Below are 20,047 nucleotides of genomic sequence, written 5' to 3' on the forward strand. Positions count from 1 at the left end.
TACCTTCATGTGGTACATCATCATTTCATTGGCAAGTGTGGACCTGAACTGAGCTTCATGGACTTTCTTGTAGAGCAGAGACTAAAAGCAAAGAAATCACAAACACAAGGCAGGTTTCTCATAACGAGGATAAATAACCCGATGTGGTGTATAGATCCTCATTATGCTGTTCCTTTATTGAGTTCTTACTTTCCCATAATCTGATATAAGACACAGTTAAACATAATTGATCAAAGCTCATATATTAGTACAATGCTGAATACCCTGTTAAAGCACAAGGATTGATTTAACAGTGTATTTGGTAATCTTTAGATGATTAATGAGTCTCCTTGAAGGCAGTTATTTTTCAAACACATCTTTATAGTTTTTAGATATTGAATACCAGGAGTCACTAAAAGGTCACACTCTACAAGTGCTGATTAACACCACAATAAATTGCAAATGTTCAATAAAATATTTCCGAGCTGTAATTTGATTTTAATGTGAATCTAGCTCCCCCTCTGCCTCCTCAAGTTTATTGTATTTCCCTGTAATATCAGTGTCTCCCTCCATTTTATCTTCTCTTCATATGTTTCTTTCCTTCTTTTGTTTTTTTTTCTTCATTCTTCATAAACTGTTTAGGCTTTTACCTTCAGGTCAGCGTTACAGAGCGCTGTCTGCTAAAACCAGCCGCCACAAAAACAGTTCCTTCCCCCGGGCTGTTTCTCCGATGAACACTCGATAGTCAGTTTCAGAACAACACCATGCATACTTGGACTGATCTCACAGTATATTATCTTGTAAAGTCACTTGTATATATATGTACATTTAAAAAGACATTTTTTATTTCCATTATTACATAAAAAAGGAAAAAGAAAATCTTCACCGAGAGTCAAATCCCATGTTTGCGTGCACAAAGTTGGCAATAAAGCTGATTCTGATTCTTATTTGCTCCCATGTTTATATTTTTATGTCAATTTCTTTCTGTATTTTTTGTTTTATTTCTGATCCCTTCCTCCCTTTTTTCTTTCCCTTTGTTAGCAACATTTGTTCCCTTTGTTTGTTTCTTTCAGCTGGTGTCTTGATGCCTTACTGTCATATTTTTTCCACTAATCATCCTTCCTTCTTTCGTCCAAAGCTTCATAATTCTTATTAACTTACATCACCAAGTTTGGTTAAATCCTACTTTCAGTGTTCCCTACCCTTTGTTTCAATCGTTTCTACCTTCCTTCTTCCCTTCCCTTTAGTTTCCTTCCTTCTTCCCTTCCCTTTAGTCTCCTTCCTTCCTTCCTTTCTGCAAAATACTTCATAATTTCCTCCTTTTGAAGGGAAAATACAATTAATCTTTCTGTTGACTTCCAGGTTACACTTTGTGGGCCTACAAACTGAATAAATCCCATGTTAGTGTAAAACGATCTTCTGGGTATTGAAAGAGCTACACAACAGAGCCCAGTCATATTTTCTTCTACATTATTATTGGTACAAACATCATCTTTGTGAGCTTCAAAACTCACAGCAGCAAAAGGGTTTGTTGATAGCTTTTGTAGTACGCTGTCTTTAAACTGCACAGCACTGTCACTACCATTAGACAGGATCTGCTTGGATTTCCTGTGAGACATTCCTCCTCTCTGCTCTGACTGTGCGTTTTGCTGCTGGTGAACTGATCTCATTTTCCCAGACAGGCTCTATATTTCTGACCACATTAGCAACAGCAGCAGCTCCAGCACAAGTAGAGAGTTACTCCTAATATTGAATAACCTGTAAACACTTACTATTCTACTTTTTAACCCACCGTGCAGTCAGGAGAAACTGCTCATTAAAGGGACCAAAACATATTTTATTTTTCAGGAAGAATTAGTCCTAAAGATGTTTATTTTCTTTATGTTGCTACCTGTTTCTTTAACAATAGAGTTGATTTACTTTATATTTAACAAAATTCTCTTTAAGAGATTCATTTTGGCCTCTAAGCACAGCAAAGAAACACTAAAAAAAGATTGTAAGGTGACTGTGAGTGGGAGAAGAGTCTTACGTGGGCAATGCTGATTCCACAGTAGATGGAGAAAGCAGTGGCCAGATCCTCATCAAAGCGGTTGAACCACGGCCCGTTCATTTTATTCACCAACTCTGCTACACCAATCACCTCTTAGAGACGGAGCATTTCAGAAAGAGGAGGAAAGAAAGAGTCGAGAAGATGGTGGGAGGAAAAGATTAGGTAAGAAGGATGGAGACAGGGAAAGTAGATGATGAAGAGAAATGGGACGATAAAGATGCGAGGATGAATAAAAAAATGAAGCACAGAAAGCAACAGTCAGAGGTGCAGAATAAAAGTGGAGTCGAGCAGCTCTGCTAACTCAGATTAATTTCACACTGCGGTTAATCCTAATTGCACAGAAAAAGATCTGAATTTAAACCATCCAGCTGAGCTCCAGACAGTTTTCCATATGGAGACAAACGGAACTGAATGTTGCACTTTCTGGAAACAGTTTAGGCAGCGCCCTCAACATGAAGTGGAGATTTCTGAAATAACTCAGTGGAGAGGATTTGAAGAGCACTTTGAGCACTCTAACATTTAGGCACAAGGATGTGATGTAACCCCTTCTGTGTGCTATTCTGAGCAATCGCCTGGGTGAAAATGTTTCACTTTTTCAGACAAAAGAGAAGCAGAAGATAGTTAACTCAAGGCAACAATGCAGAAAAAACTGAATTTGCTTTTGGAATATGAAGCCCAATAATTTTAGCTGCCAAAGTAAATCACTAAATGCTGCAAAAACATATTAAAATAGCAAGTGTTGCACTGCTTCACTAATAAGTACTAAATAAAAAGAATGAAAAATATCTATTAGGTTAGTTTTTATGTTTTCTGAGCACCTCAATGTTTAAAATACGTAAAAATGCACACCTTTAAATGTATTCATTAAAACGTCTTTTAACTATAATGCATGAAAACCCACCCCAAACAACAACCCCCACATTTCCTTCCCTTAGTTTTCTGCACCTTCTAACTGGGGACTTTTTTTCAGAATATTTTTGTGCAAATAAAATTAGTAATGCAGTACTGCATCAGTCTGTGTTATATAACAAGAACATCATTGCAGATAAACAAAATGCATGACTTCGTTCATAGCTAAAAACATCTATTATGGTAATTTTGTCACCTTCAATTTATACAGATCTTTCTTTTATTATAGCATTTAAGGTACATGCATGCTTTAAATGAGGCCTCAGTTGCTGGTTTCGTGTAATAAAGTTTATTAGTAATAATGGCGACAACCAGGATAAGGTTGTGTTGTTTTCAGCAGGTGGTGTTACATTGTGCCTTAATCTAAAGCCTTTAATATTTATCTTTTACATAACTTTTACTTCATGGCTGTAATTCCTCATACATTTTAGCTTTGTATTCATAAAACATATTGTTAACATATATCCTTTTCCTTCAACTTCATAGTTATATACTTTTTTCACCTTTTTTTCTACATTATTTATTAATCTCATCGAGAATCAATGCCTAATTTTCAAGAGTGACCTGTTTTACTATGTGTTGGTCTGTCATATCAAATCTCATTAAAATATATTGCCGCTTCTGGTTGTAATCTGAAAAAATGTGAAAGCATGCAGGAAAACCTTTGCATGGCACTTGGCTGGTTTTATTAAATGTTTAATTTAGTGAGCACCTGAGACCTGAAATAATTAACCAGCTCAGCCTGATTTACTTTTAGCTTTTGTGCAGTCCGAGCTGTTAATTACTATATTTCTATTGGTAATTTATATATATATATATATATATATATATATATTTATAAATGTATATATTTATATACACATATTAATAAATTACTTATTTAATATTACTGAATTTTGTCCTTTTTACCTGCAGGAATGAAGGTAAAAGTGTCAAATCATTCTTACCATTGTTTTCATCTTTGATGGGGAAGCAGAGGATGTTGCGAGTCCTGAAGCCGGTGCTGTCGTCGACGCCGCGGTAGAAGAGAGGGTGGGAGTAGGCGTCTTTAATGTTTAAAATCTGACCGGTGGTTGCAACATGGCCTGCGATGCCCTGATCGGCTGGGATCCGAAACTCATTCTGCATTCAGAGACACACAAACACAATTGTCTTTATGTCCATAAAGGTATTTTCTTTACAAAGCACCTTTACCTTATAAAAATAGCAGACCCAAACTGTGACAGTGAGTAAGCAGTTGACAAGCAGCTCAGTCTCCCAACCAGTGGGCTATGTTTGTCACATGCCAACTTTCTAAAAAATGCATAAAATGCCCCAGTTTTTTTCTTTCTTTTTTGTCGGTGCTGCAAAAAACTGTCGAATTCATCTGAGACAACTAGGCCAGAAGAAAGATGCTGGATAAGCCACTGTACTGAAAAAATACCTTTAAAAAGTCAAATATGCACCAAGAGACAAATTACAGGAGGATTCAATATAAAGGGATGTTGTAAGGTGCTGGGCCACATTGTGCCCACACAACAGCTTCACTGCACATTAGCATTCACTATAAAAGTCCCTGGAGCTTTACTGGAGGGTAAGATCATCACTCTTCCCAAAGCGACTGCCTAATTTAATGTTAAAATGGGTTAAAACCTGGTGTAATATATTATTTACAATAATTTCACAACCATTAAACTATTTAGTGACCTCTCATGGTCTGTGGATGCATGCATCATTCAGCCACTCCTGAAAATCTTTTACTACAGTAAAAAGTTTGTAATAATTTAATGTAACATATTTAATATGACACACTGCACCATTTGACCTTAATGTTTCTGGTAGAGTTATCTGTACTAGACTCATCAGCTTATCAGTTTCATTCCATGTGGAAGAAGTGTTTTGAGCTTGCACCAAAGCTTGTGGTGGTTCGTTCTTAGTGGCAACCAAACAGGCTCCTGGATTGTACGTTGAGGAACCTGGAAGCAGCGGCGGTGGCTTATCCATGGCGTGCAGTCTGTGGGCACCTGAGTATATTTGCTAATAGAGAATTTGAAGAAAGAGTGACAGTGTAGACCTAATGCCAAGGTAATCCACAGACAAACCTAATCACACCCACAAATGGCTTTAAGCAACCTATTTTTTGTAGCACTTTTGGTCCTGCAAATGTGCTGGTCGCAACAATAATGATCTCCACACGTTGCCAAACTCAGGCCCCTTGCACGTCGAGATTCGTCTTTGCTACCCTTTCTGCAGAGTAGTGCTCCCAGAGGGGGAGAAGTGCACACACGTCAAAATTATAATATGGTCTGGTTGCTGGGAAACAAAAGGAAGATGAGACGTTGTATTTAATGATTAATGTGATGAGGATTAGACGGACAAGAAAAACGTGATTTAAAAGGTACTGTAACTTTATCATAGTGACAGTGTGCTCATAAACCCAACTTCAGACTTCAGGGTTTTGTTGGATGAGCTCAGGGGGATCTTTCTGATCTTGTATGCATCCTCTCAGCCTGCTGATAAAGAAAATAAAATACTGTGGTCCTCACCAGCAAGGCTGAAACTGACGTTGGAGGTGGAGAAACCTATATTTATTGGGAAATTCTACTGATTGTAAGGAAAGATCCTAATGCAGATGCAATATCTGTGGTGGTAGTATTGTGGTATGACCAGCAAAGCAGAAAGGAAAAAAAAAATCAGTGTGTTGAGTACTAAGAGTGCAACAGCTTCACGCCTTTGTACTGAAGCAAAGTTTTCTACATTTGCCCAAACAGTCTTGGAGGTCCTAGAAAACAGCACAGTTTTAACGGAGTGTGAAGGAGTCTTTACGGCTCCCTCACAATATTTTATTTAGCTTGATTTCTAGAATTGAACTCGGTCACTGCAACATTTCTTTTTCAGTCTTGTCGACTATTTGTAAGGGATGATTGTCTGTTGCACAGCAAAGTTTCAGCCAAAGTCAGCTGTTGTAAAGATGGCCTCAGTTTTAAATCCAATAAACCTGTCTATAGAGCTAGGCTGTCTGAGGCTAGGATCGACTGTAAATGCAAGTTCACCAGGTCCTGTAGCTTCACAAGAAACTTATTATATGCCATGTTTGGGTTTCACCAAACTATTTGCTGTACATTGTGGCTAAATATCTTAACGTTGCTCTTGTGTGTTCACATGCACCTTTGCAAACTTTAGCCCTTTTGCCATTTTCCTTCTACCGAGAAGAGCTTTTCTCTTTGCAACCATTCCAAACAAGTCATCTTGGTTCAGTCTTTTTCTAACCAAACTGTCATGAACCTCGACATCTAATATGAGAGCTGAGGACTCTGTGGTCTGAAATGTTTTCTTTGAACATTTTCTGAGCATTGCAATGTCTGACCTCTGGGTAAACCTGACTATCCTAGGAAGAATTGTTACTGTCCTTTTCAGTACTCTGCAGTCTTTGCTGCTGCACAATGATGGACTCCAGATATTAGGAAATTACACTATAACCCTTCTAAGACTCAACAAGTGCTTCACTGAAATCTGAAGAGTTGACAATTTTGTATCACACATCTCCAAAGTGTCAAAACATTCTGCTTTTTAGAAGCAGTACAGAGCATTTCATTACCATTATTGAACTTTTTTGTTTAATAAATAGTAATGTCAGTGTATAATACAACATTCACTTCTGTTCTTCTGAGGTTTATTTATTTAGTTTTAAGATACATCATAAACAAAACTTTGCATTTAAAAGGGCACACCTTGTTTTGTACATTGACCACACGATTCTTGTTTGCTTTACCTCTTCTTCACTTACAACACCACCATCAAACACCTTCGCCACTAACTCATGGCTGACCCGATCCAGCAAGAACACTGAACAGCTAGGAGAGTGGAGGAAGGCAAAATTAGAGAGGTGATAGAAAACAGAGCAAAGCTGATAACTTAAAATAGTTTTATCTCATTCTACTTCAAGTCAATTTGCAACTTTTATCAAATCAGGCAAGTCAGCTGAGAACAAATAGCTGGAATAGCCTTTGCAAATGGAGATAAAGAGATTTCCAATGAACAAAGACATGATCTCTCTTTCCAACATACATTAAAACGTCCTTGTTAAGGTCAATCAGAGGGCTTACATCTCTGCATCGCTCAGGTTCCTGGCCTCTACGATTATTTCCTGTAGCAGCACTGACACATCATCTGAAGGAGTCAGGGAGAAGGAAAGAGACAGAGAGGGGGAGGAAATAAAAAAGAAAACAGAGTAAATTATAGCAGTACAATAGAGCCCAGGCCAACAGAAAAAGAGATTACAACATGAGTACCTGAGGATCAGCAGCACAAGCTGATAAGAGCTTTTGTAATCATAGGTTCAGTCCAGTGAGTGGCAATTTGCCCTAACACTGGATCAATTTTTGTTCTCGCAATAATGATAAATCAACAATGACATGTTCTACTGTTGCTGCCGGCTGTTTTATAAGAATGGGAGGGCAGCTATGTGTGGATGGCAGACCCATTATTCTTAATGCCCTTTTAAGTTTATGATTATGATTCTGGACATTATCACCTTTACGGTCAGTAATATCTCATTCAATTATGTGCACCATTTATTTTAAAAGGTGAGCATTTAAATATCTGCCAGTAAAGCAAATCATCCAACAGTGTCTGTTCTTTGGACATTCAGACAGACAGACGGGGAAAGAGACGTACCCAAGTGTGTGAAGAGATTCTTGGCCACTTGCAGAAGTGCCTATGAAGGGAAATAGAGGACAATAAAAAGCTCATCAAAAGACATCTTTAGTCTCAGGTGCAGTATCCATTGTAGTCTTGGTCAGAAGTGTACATACCCTCATTGCCATTTGAATGTCATCTTAATTGTGGGATTTTATAAAATCATTTGAATTGTTTTTCTTTAGGATGGACTGATAATAGAAAATGCAACTCAAACTTAAATTTAAAAAAAAGCATTGGGTGCACAAGTTTGAATTCATGGAGGATTTTCCATGATCAAAATTATACATACAGGCTCAAATCTTTTCAAAACCTGTTTTGATGTAATGTGATCATTTTCCAGTTGGAATACCCAAATGTGACCAAGTGTCATCCATCTGATCCAAACTGTCACCATTTGATGTAAGAAAATGGGTTAGAAAAATTTAACAACTTCAAATTTGACTGAAATTTGTGGCAGTCAAATACCTTCTGGTGACACGTTTTACTATCAGACAAGTCAAAGATGGCCATAATGACAGGAAGAATGTTCGGAGATGTCAAAGTGAAGCTTTCAAACTAGAACACCATACCGACTGTCAAGAGCTGTGGCTGTACAGTCATGCTGGGGTTCTGTTTTACAACCCTACACCCCCCTTTCACCTCAAATCAGAACAATGATGTCCAACAAACAAGATAACTGGTTTTGAAATCGAAAAATAAGGTTAAAACTAAGCTTCTGGAGTCAACCAGACCTCAGCGCTTCTAAACATTTGTGATCTTGCTAAAAAGAAGGGTCTGTTCCATGAAACCAACCTCTTTAATTCAACTTTATTATTTCTAATAAGTGTAGTGACCAAATATCTAGAAAGAATTATCATTAGTGTATGTATATATTGCAATATTTAGATTGGATTAGAGAATACCAAAAATAAATGTAAACTTGCACACCCAATTCTTTAAGAAATTCATTAAATATACTTGTTGCATTATCATTACACACTTTAAACAATGCGTGTAGGGGTAGATGAGTGTGGGTGGGGGTATGTTAGTGTGTGTGGGGGTATGTGAATGTGGGTAGGGGCATGTGAGTGTGGGTGGGCGCATGTGTGGTACCTGGCATTCCACTTTTAGTTTCTGTTCTTTCTGAAAGGCCAGAGTTGAAGTGAGGACTGTTGAAGTATAGCAGAAACAGTGCTGGATGACATGCTCATCTGCCTCCGCATGTCTGCAGAACACAAACACAGTTAAATGGTGAAGTTTATACAATACTTAATCTTCTCTTTATGTATTAATCATTTTATCTCTAAAGCTTACTTTTTCTTAAATCATCCATGGCTTTAAAACATTGTAAGGAACATTATCCATCACTAGTTTTAAAACCTAACTGGAACAACAACAATTTGTGCTTAGAGAGTTTTCTCTACTTTTAAATATTTATTATGTTATACATTCTTCTAATCCACCAAATTCATTGTTGTTGTTTCCTGTTTTGTGCAGTTCAGGGTTGCTCCTCACCTTTTACAGAAATACATGTTCGTTTTGTACCTCTTCTGTTTTTCTTTAAGATCTTATAGAAGAAGCAAGAATTTCTGCATGACAAATCAAGTATTGTTATGAAATAAAAAGGTCCAAAAAGCAAATAAATACTTACATGATAGCTAATAAATACGTATAATAAAATATGTGACTATATCTGCTTCAATCTATTGATTTAACAGCAATCCGTGCATTACTTAAGAATAAAGGTTAAGATTAAAGTCAGTGAGAAGCTTTATATAGCAGACAAGAATAACAGAACCAGTTTCCTGCAGTTTCTGTGGGCTTTAAACAGCAAAACCATGACCTCAGTGATTACTGTAACTGACTGCAGTTATCCATAGTTTCCTATAGAGAGCAGTGGCACGTTATTATGTTGATGCTAGGAACCTATAATGGGCTCGAGGGTTTTTCCTGGTCCCAGGTCAGACACACAGGAATCCTGACAATGGAGACAAATGCTTGCATCTGGTAAACTTCTGTGACTGACACCCAGGAGAGTTACACAGAGCAAATCTGAGACTGGAGGATCATTTTCTGTGGTAACAGCTAGTTATTTGCAGTCATGACACAGTCTAGTCTCCATCCCTACGGCTGGAACAGTAGCCAGTGGGAGTCTGTTTCGAAAATCCTGAAATTATATACAGACAGCGAAAGAGGCACATAATATATAACAAATAGAACATTTTGGTTATGAAATAGTGTTTTGTAACTGCAGTGGACTTGGCTGCCCAAATGCAGAGAAAGACATTTTGAAATTCTTCTATGTCTTAGAAACAAGCCTAACAAGTAGCAGTTGGGGTTTCCAAACAGAGCTAACGACTTATTTATGAAGAATAAAAACTACTCTGCATTGATCGCATTCCTCGCAATGAGGTTGATCTAACAAAATCTTTTTTATTTTTATTTACACAAGCACGTTTCTGTTGCCTCTGAAAAACTAGTTTGTGGACATTTCTTGTTGCAAAAAGTGAGTTATGAACCTACTAATGATGCAATGCTGTGCGGTTGGGAACCTGTGAGGCCATATTTTACTTTGCACACAAACAAACTCTGCACATGTAATCTATATAATGACAGAAGAGTTCATGTGTTTCACTGTGTTCAGAGCAAATACCAGACTTACAGTATTATTTGCTCGGTGGCAACCCTAATCCTGAAGCTATCACTATGGTAATGAGCTGCCAGCCACTACGGAGTGAAATGATCAGGCATGATCCCTTCTCATCCATCTCATAAGAGTGCATGCATATGTAAAAAAAATAAAATAAAAGCAATATACCGATCAACTCCTCTGCATCCTTTAACAAACACAACCAGAGTGATAAAGAAAAAGCCAGAGAGCTTTTTCACCGATTTCTGTATTCAGGAGATAACGGCATTGCTCCTGGCAGTGCACAGAGACAAGCACACACAGAAGACATGCCAGAACCCGCTGCTGCCAAACCAGGCAGCCAAGCCACCCGCTGCTGTTAGACTCATGACCTGACTTCAGATCATCACACCGCCATCATCCTCATCCTCATCATCACAGCCATCTGCTCACACATATAGAAGGAGGATGAGTAGTCATGAGTTTTAAAGTACAGCAGTATTCAGTCGAGGGTGCAATTTAAGTCTGGATATTCTTTCAGAGTGCTCACAGACGGTGAACATTTCACAGCTTTCAAAGATGGCCTGGACCAACAATCTGCATAATTTTCACGGATTCCTTTTAAGTGAAATATGAGGCAAAGCTCTGCTTGTTTTGGGAAGAGGGCTTAGGAATGAATTATAGCAGTATTGACCAAGTGCAATCAGCAACCTGCTGAGGTTTTTCCTGTGATTTAAATGAAAGCCTAGTAGCTTTTGAGGATTATTTAGCTGGCAGCTTTAGAGAGTGACTTTCTAGAAATCTAGTACAAAAACAAGGTACTCAGAAAGTGTACCTTAACTCAGAACTTTCCTAGCTCAGGTAGGACAATCATTAGTCATGCAGGCTACAAATCTGGCCTTCAAAGAAGAGGGGGACTCCAGTCCTCGTGTCCAGTTCAGTCTTTTGATCCAGATATGGTGGACCAGGGACACATCTAAAAGTTGCAGGACACCAGCCATCAAGGACTTCAAGTTTGACACCTATGGCCTAAATGCAAAATATTGTGTGGTGGAGACTAAAACTGTTTGTCCCTAGGAACATGCCATTCTCAGGCAAAACATGGTTGAAAACTAACATACCTAATCAACCTGAACACCTACACCAAATGATAAACCATGGTGCTTGCATCGCCATGGTGTCGGGTTGCTTATCTTGAGCAGAAACAAGGTAGACGGTCAGGGGTTCTTGGAAGAAAACCTGTCAGAGACAGCCGAACACTTAAAACCAGGGAGGAGGTTCACATTCCATCAGGACAATCGTAAATATACAGCCAGAGCTGGAGTTTATTGCTTTAGACCACAGCATGTGGATGAGTTAGATTGGCCCAGTCTAATTTCCAATATAAATCCAATTAAGAACATGTGGCGTGACTTAAAAACGGATTTAAAGACGCTCTCCATTCTGACTGAGCAATTTGGTGAAGAATGGGGAACGTTTTCAGTCTGTAGATGTACAACACAGTTAGAGGTGAGTTCCAAAAGACTTGCAGCTATACGTTCAACAAAAAGGTGGTTCTACCAAGGTGGTATTGACTTGGGGATGCTGAACACAAAACGCCACACTTCAAATTTCAGTCTTTAGGCACACTTTCCCATTCGGTTTACAATTATAAACTGCTTTGTGTCAGATTATCATAAAATGTTAGTAAAAATTGAAATTTGCGGTTTTTATTTGATAAAATATGAAAGATAGGCAGAAGAGATGTTTAAAGCACTTGGATACTTTTTTAACAAAAGAAGCTATTACTGAACTATTGAAAATTAGTATTCAACAAGCATCAGATTCAGAGCAAGTCGAAAACAACTCATGTCTGATGAAACGTAATGAATTAAATCACAAACTGGCTATTTTGAGCAAATTGTATCGTTATATGATATCACTGAAGAAATAATAAAACACTTTCTACTCTAATTAACTAATTAAACATTTCAATAATTTACATCTAATGTAAGCAATCAGAAGCTCATTAAATTGAGTCATTTCTGAATATTTACAGCTTGTCAAGACAGTTGGTGCTTCAATGTACACATCTTTATCCTTGTTGCCAATTAGCTTAATTTGTAACTTGAAAAGGAATAATATGTTTAAGAGGAATGAAAGCTTATATCTTATTCAGAGCTTTCATTTTCCAATCTTCCAGTGGAAAGCGATGACAACATGGGCCTGGGTTTCTCCTTGGGCATTTCAGACATCAGGGACATATTAATCACTAAATTGAAAGCTGACATTCTTTCACAAGACTAATTCAAGTTGCATATATAATGAATCATTAAAACCCTTGATTTGGAATTAATTATTGGCCTTTCTTCATGCTTGGCATATTTAGATACAGTGGAGCTGTGAATGACACTCACACAACAGGACGGGCACCCATTCCTCACTGACGAAACAGCCAAGAAAGCAATAGAAAACTCAGTTTGGGTGCAGATAACTTGTTCTGGGTGATTTTTTACTTTGCATTGGGTTCTTCCTCCTGCTCAAAAGTGCCCTAATGGTTTAATATTAATGTGTAATTTTAGAAAACGGCCGCTGGGTCCTTCACTTTATTTGTTTGTGACTATCCAGCTGCAAATGAGATGTCGAATGGTCTGCAAACTCAACAAATGTAGGCGAATTGACCCATATAATTAGACCTCGTCTTAAAATTATTGTTGCATAAATCTATGCATCTCCCAAGAGTCAGCAGACTCAAAGGGCAGACTGAGAACCATGCATTTCAGCGTGAAGGCATGTAGGGTGGGGATACAATATATCTAAATACTGAACTTAAAAGGTACACACAGACAGTATGAAAAACTTCTAATCTCTTACCTCTGTCCACCCTGCTTGTTAAAGGCACACGCTAGCGCCACCACATGACCGGTGGCCCTGCTGACGACAGGGACACAAAGCATGGAGGAGATCTCGCAGCCCAGCATGCTGGACAGCTGCCTGCGCTCTTCCTGAGAGGAAGAGGAGCATAAAGATAATATCAGACAGGCAGACAGAGGAATAGTCTGATGGATCAATAGACAGAACTGATAGAATCTTACAGCACTGATGTCCTGGAGGGAAATAGACTTCTTTTTCTCCACAACTTGACCAAAGCGTCCAAACATCAGCTGAACAGTTGAGAGAAAAAGATAAGGGTAAAGCAACCAAAGGAGAAGGAGAAAAACACCACAATGATGACAAAAGGCATGAAGAAAGCTTTCCTTTAGAAGTTTTTAGGACAAAAAAATAATAAATGAAGGCTGTTTTATTATCAGTGAAGCTCATTGCTTCTGTTAATAAACAGCACAAATTGTATATGTAAGGCTTTTTTTTTTTTTATGTGTCTTCGTAGGTCTCGATCCCAGCTATCATGAAGATTTCACACATCATTCGGCCTGGAGGGACACTATCTATTCTCCCTTTAATAAAGAGCCTGTTAGTAATGCTACAGCTGCAGCATAAGCATGGACAGCAGACCTGGAGCGGCTCAAAGGAAGCCATTTATTCTCCTGCACAAATTTCTTAATTACAACCCCCTACAGAGGATTAAAAGCCTTTGCATGTGGGAGCATCGTTCTTTTGTGTCTGTCAAAAACATGTGATGGATTACAGCATTTGTATTTCAAGTAAGCGTATTATTATTAGCAACAAACATCCCTAAATACCTCTGTTCAGTAAAGCAGGAGATGAGTAGGTCTACTGAATAAAAAGGAGATTGAATGATTGATTCAGGAATGCCTGAACTAGGTTGATTAAACAAACTGGTGAATAATTAATAAGCAAATGATCCCTTAGGGAATATTAAAGATGAACAAATGGAAGAAAATAAATCTATTTTCTTTTTGTCTCACCGGAAAGCTGATTTCCTCCTCCAGGACTTTGTCTCCAACTACCTAAGTGTAACAGAGGTCAAAGGTTACAAAGTTATTTAAATTTTACTGTTGAATTTAGTGTTGAATCATTGCTTCATATACACAGAAATACAAATACAGTTAAAGTACTTTCGGCTAAATGACAATAGGGAGGATTTTTCTGAAATTCTTTATTGCATTTTTTAAATTCAGCTTTTTAACGACACTCAGATTATAGATGATCACCTCATGGTTTTGGAAGCTTCTGATTGGTTAATTCACAACATTTTAATTAAATGGAGACACACCTGTGGACATGTTTTAAAGCAACCAATCAAACAAATTGCTTCCTTTATTGATATCATGGAAAAATGAAAAGAAATCAGCCAAGATGTCAAGGAAAGGACTGTGAACCTCCATGAGTCTGGTTCGTCCTTGGGCACAATTTCCAGTTGCCTTAGAGTGCCATGTTGATCTCTTGAAACACAATGGAAATGTCCAGCCATCAAAAGGTTTAGGAAGGAGACGGGTTCTGTTTCCCAAAGAGGAACATGTTTTTAGTACAAAGTTTGTTTAAGAACCCCAGATAAAATAAAGAACTTATGAAAAGTGTCAATATCCACAGTGAAAAAAGTCATCTAATGAAATGGACTAAAAGACCAGTAAGGGAAAAGCCATTACTCCAAAAGCAACATAAAAAGCCAGATTACACTTTGCAAATGGACTTAAGGAAAAGATAAATTTTTTGGAGACATATTCTTATTACAGTAATAATCATCATTACATTTAATGGCTAAAAGAGGAAGCTTGCAAGCCTGTAAAGACCATCACAACTTTGAAGCATGGGAGTTGCAGTGTCATGTTTTTTTATTTTTTATTTTGCTTCACAAAGAACTGGTACTTTAGAAAATAGTTGAAATCACAAGTAAAAAACATGTGAAAATCAAATGAAGCACATTTCAATGCATCAGCCAGGAAGTTAGCGGAACTGGGTCTTACAAATAGGCAATGAAAATAATCATATTGCCAGATTAATTACAAAGCGACCAAAGGGCAACAAGTCAAGGGTTGAAAGGAGCCATCACAAAATACCTGATCTCAGTCCAGTAGAAAATGTATGGGCAGAGCTAAAAAGGTGCAAGCAAGGTGACCTTGTGGAAGGAGACTGGAAATACTTGACCCAAGTCATAAAGTTTAGGCAGAAACTTTACAAAACACCAAGGAAATCTGTGCAAACATCTGAATTTGAGAGGTGCTAAAAAAAAAATCGCATAATTATGGCATTTAACAAATAGCAATAATTTTGATAATCATTAATGACCTAAAAAGTTTAGTGTGATTTACAGTCAGAAACAAATGGTTGGGTGTCTTTTATGCTGCGTATGTAATCATTTGTTTTCAGCTGTCTGTGTGTGTTTACCTGGCAGAACAGCTGGTGGTTATCCTCAGACACCAGCAGCAAACAGCAACACTGAGACTTCGTCTGCTGCTGCAGCTGCACAGGAACACAAACACAACATCAGTGCCGACGCGCACACAATAACAAAATACAGCATAACCAAATTCAGCCAGATCTCTCCAGCCATCATTATTTGGGGTGCAGAACTGATTAGAATTCAGTGAGCAATGAAAGTACCTGGAGCTCCGCTGTGGCAATTTTCTGATGTAATCTTTTACTGCTTTGTCGCACCAATGAAACAATTTGAAGTTTTGATGATACCAAATGTAATTGTCAAAAAATAATTAAGAAAATAACAAAAAGATAAAAACAGAAACACATGGGAGGAGTACTCAGAATGTGTGCCCCAAGTGGATAAGTCTTTATTCTTTATTTCTGTTTATTTTGCCTCCAAGCAGTCACACTTTCTTGCAATCTTTTCAAGTGGTTCTGATCAATAGTTCTTCAGGCTTTTTGAATGTATCTCAAACTTCAGCTGTTTTTTACTTATTTCCCGTCTGCGACTATCTTTGATTTATACTCACGCAGCTATAAGGTCTATGCTAGATTTTTGTGTTTCTTAAAGATGTGACTTTGAAATCTGTCATTTTATCAGGCCAAAACAAACACGTTTGTTTCCCAGCATGCACTTGGCACACTCACTGCACAACATGCTGTCACCATCAAGTACAAGGACTTCACAAGAAATGATTATAACAATGTCTGCCTCTTTTAAAGCTAAATATTTAAAAAATAAGAGCGGTTCAAGACTTTTGAAAACTGGTTAAGTATCACAATTCATACCAACTATGAACGGCCTTATACTACACAATATGTACAGTGTGTTGCAAAAGTATTCATAGTCTTTGAACCTTTTTTTACATTTTGTCACGTTACAACCTGAAACACTGTAGCTCATATTGGTGGAGAGATATATGGCTTTTCAATATTTCTTCATTCGTATGAACTTTGACTGGGCCATTCTGACATATAGATGTTCTTTATTCTAAACCATTCCACTGTAGCTCCTGTAGTATGTTTAGTGTTGTTTTGCTGCTGGAAGGTGAACCTCCCCTACCCTTAGCATGATGCTGCCGCCACTATGTTAGTGATGGTGTATTCAGGGGGATCTGCAGTGTTTGTTTCCCACAACACATAGCGTTTTGTACATAGCAGGGGAGCTGGTCAGAGACTCTCCCACCTGAGCTTTGTATCTCTGCAGCTCCACCAGAGTTGCTTTGAGCTTCTTAGCTGCTGCTGAATGTTTCTCATGTCTGTTTGGATGGACAGCCATGTCTTAGAAGGTTTGCAGCTGTGCCACACTCTTTCCATTTTGAGATGATGGAAAGAACAGTGCTCCAACAGACATTATAACCTAATCCTGCTTTAAACTTCTCCACAACTTTCTCCCTGACTGGTCCACTGTGACCAGTCAGGTCATAGTCTTCATGATGCTGTTTGTTCACCAATATTTTCTGACAAACTTTGGAGGCCTTCACAGAACAGCTGAATTTATACTGAGAATAAATGAGACAATGGAGGATTTTACTTACTGCTTCTGAAGCAAGTGGTTACACTGGATTTTATCCAGGAGTATCAGAGGAAAAAGGGCTGAATTCAAATGCACATTTTTCAGATTTTTTGTTAAAACCTTTAAAAACCACAAGTCATTTTCTTTCTACTTCACATTTATGCACTACATTGTGTGCATGTGAAAAAGAGTTAAAAATATTTCAAAATGTATAAATATTTTTGGCAGGCACTGTACATGACTAGATAAAACCACACATGATATGTTAAACATAACAACCGTTATTCTTTGAAAATCAGCTTTTAAGAAGTGATCATCTCATCTAAACATTAAAAAAATGAAAACAACATAATTCTGCTGTAGTTTCAGCAGTCTACTTTCAATTTGGGCACATAAAATTCCCGAATGAATTGAAAAAGTGCTCAAATGAAGCTATTGTATAAATTAAGTGCTATGTATGCCCTCAGTCATTCTGATGCTTTTAGTCTACCTGCAGAGATCCAAATAATGTTGTATTCACATTCATAGACTGATGTACACTGTGAGCAGAAGCGCATGTCTACACACACACACACACACACACACACACACACACACACACACACACACACATCATTCTTCTCTGAAATCCACATATCTGGATGGAGAACAACCAAGACAGGAATAAACAACATCTACTGCCAACAAGCTCACCCCCAAGTCACAAACATGAGCCCCTGGGAAGCACACATATACATGCACATTCAGCTGGAATATGCGCACACACAGACAGCATTCCACTGCGCCCACACACAATAATAAACCCCGCCACTTCCTTTTTATTAAAAAAAGAAAATGCTGTTAATCCCATAAGAACTACTCAAGCTTTCAGCACAAAACTGATGATTCTTCAGTAACAACAATGTCCTGCCCCCCTCACCCTTTTTTACAGTAATAAACAGGCCAAATGAATCATGTTTTATGTGAAATACATTTTAGCAGCGATGCACATTCTCACCCCCTCAAGTCTAGTCCATTACACAAAATCTAGAAATGTAGGTTTAGAGGCATAGGGGGGAGATTTAGTACATGCAGGCTGATCTGGCACTGATAGCAGTTCAGTACCACTCAGTCGGTCCCAAAGAAGCACAGGTGCAGGGTGGTGGGTTTGACTTAAGCTATGAAGTGGATAAATCACCTCTAATGTTACAGAAATTGTTTAACAAACAATGCATATTCATTATCTCAACTGACAGCTTGCAAGAAGCAATAAATTTCAGGGTTTTTTTCTTTGCATGAGTCTTTGTAAGATTAACCATAAATATAGAATAAACACAGAGTTCATTTAGAAAAAAACAGAGACAGTGGATGTTAAAAAAGGCTACATTTTCCACACTTATGTATTTTTTTGTGTATTTATTACCATATAATAGGATGCTGTAACTACTCATGCATAATGTATTCATAATATTAGTGAGTCATACCTTTTCATTTATATGCAGATTCTACTCAACAAATAATTATCTGTGTAGCCCATTGAAACCAGTAAGGCAGCATAACTGCACCGCTAGAAACACGCTGTCTAATCATTTAGCAACACTCTTAATGGCGTTTCTTTTACCCTCAGTAACACAGCTCTTATTTTACTTGGATATTTCATATTTAATTCACGTGCAAAACAAGGATCTAGGACTACCTGTGTTCAGCTGCACATTATTATAACCCTCCTGTTTTAGGAAGAGGCGAAAGGACTTTGTTTTAGTTATTTTAAGGGATACTTGTTGTTATTTATTTTAGGTTGCAAAATATCTATCTCTAGGGCCTCCAGCTGGTCCAAAATATGCAAAAGGAGGCTGAACTGAAAATGTTCATACAGAGCCCTTCACGTATTGGTATAACAATGCCATAAATACTTTATTATAAATTCATATTTTAATGCAGTAGCATGATCTCAGACTGAAAAACATTTTGAAGTCTTCTAGCAGTGATCTTGGAGATTTTTCTGCCCTTTTTACCTTACTCCTCATTGTTTGTGTTGGCAAAATAAACCTGGATCCTCCACGATCTTTTTCTGTCACAGCTGTTTTAAACATTCAAATAATTGCTCTGAATGTAGATATGGGCACTGTTGGGCAAATAGATTTCTTCTTGCCACCATTTTGTGACTCATGAAGATCGACACACATCTGCCTCACCTGAACTGCATATTTTCTTTTCTTGCCCATGCTGAAGAGAAGCTAAGAGAAACAGGCCTCTGTGTAACATCCATCATATATTCATTACTAAAAGTTGATCAATACCAAAAAAGCAGCTGCGTACACATTTATTTTAATGAAATTGTTCATGGTAACACAAATTAATAAGAAAACTATTATTTATTATCTCGGAAGTTTTCTTTTCAACATGCTTGAATTAAAAGCAGGAATTTTCAATATTTTTCAGAGTGAGATAATTCAACTGCAACAAAAGATTGACTGATTTTAAGGATTTTTACACATTTATACTGGCGGCACCCATAAATGTGCAGGACGCTCTAAAACGCCTTTAGTGAGCTAGCTCTAAAGACCATAAAATAGGTTTACCCAACAGAGGAGCTTTCTCTCACAATTTTAGTTTATTCAAGACTTTAATCTGCTTCATTGATGAATAAACAATGAAAATAGTTCATGTCTTTGAAACCACCTTAAGTGTCCCACTACGGTAGTGTTTTTAAGAAGAGTTTAAAATTCTTGGAAAACTTTTTCATTTCTAAACAACTGAATGCATTGTGAATACTGCACTTTCTATACCGACACAAAATATGAAGAACAATAAAATTTTGTAGCCTGTTTTGTTTTCTGACAAATATTTACTGTATATTTACTATATATTACGCTTAAGCTAATTCATGATCCCTGATACACGATAAATAAACTTGACACCATAGTATGAGAATAATCCTCATGGCATAATGCCTGAGCTACTATGCTTCTGTCATACCTGCTTGTGTTTTGAGTTCTTAAGCTTG

The 20,047-nt window shown here is 37.6% G+C and overlaps 1 protein-coding gene across 3 annotated transcripts in view; it reads right to left on the reverse strand.

Moving 5' to 3' along the window:
* Positions 1 to 20,047, reverse strand: part of LOC124883773 (cGMP-dependent 3',5'-cyclic phosphodiesterase) — a 259,776-nt gene that overhangs the window by 17,139 nt on the left and 222,590 nt on the right. For all 3 annotated transcript variants that reach the window (XM_047391094.1, XM_047391095.1, XM_047391096.1), the window contains exons 11-21: positions 15,513 to 15,587; positions 14,093 to 14,134; positions 13,301 to 13,369; positions 13,080 to 13,210; positions 8,711 to 8,822; positions 7,595 to 7,634; positions 7,024 to 7,087; positions 6,690 to 6,771; positions 3,886 to 4,060; positions 2,009 to 2,121; positions 4 to 81 (exon numbers count right to left, since the gene is read on the reverse strand). In XM_047391094.1, the coding sequence (XP_047247050.1) occupies positions 4 to 81; positions 2,009 to 2,121; positions 3,886 to 4,060; positions 6,690 to 6,771; positions 7,024 to 7,087; positions 7,595 to 7,634; positions 8,711 to 8,822; positions 13,080 to 13,210; positions 13,301 to 13,369; positions 14,093 to 14,134; positions 15,513 to 15,587 (981 nt within the window). The remainder of the gene's footprint in view (positions 1 to 3; positions 82 to 2,008; positions 2,122 to 3,885; positions 4,061 to 6,689; positions 6,772 to 7,023; positions 7,088 to 7,594; positions 7,635 to 8,710; positions 8,823 to 13,079; positions 13,211 to 13,300; positions 13,370 to 14,092; positions 14,135 to 15,512; positions 15,588 to 20,047) is intronic.

The sequence above is a fragment of the Girardinichthys multiradiatus genome, chromosome 18 (assembly GCF_021462225.1).
Source record: "Girardinichthys multiradiatus isolate DD_20200921_A chromosome 18, DD_fGirMul_XY1, whole genome shotgun sequence".
In the NCBI taxonomy this organism is placed as follows: Eukaryota; Metazoa; Chordata; class Actinopteri; order Cyprinodontiformes; family Goodeidae; genus Girardinichthys; species Girardinichthys multiradiatus.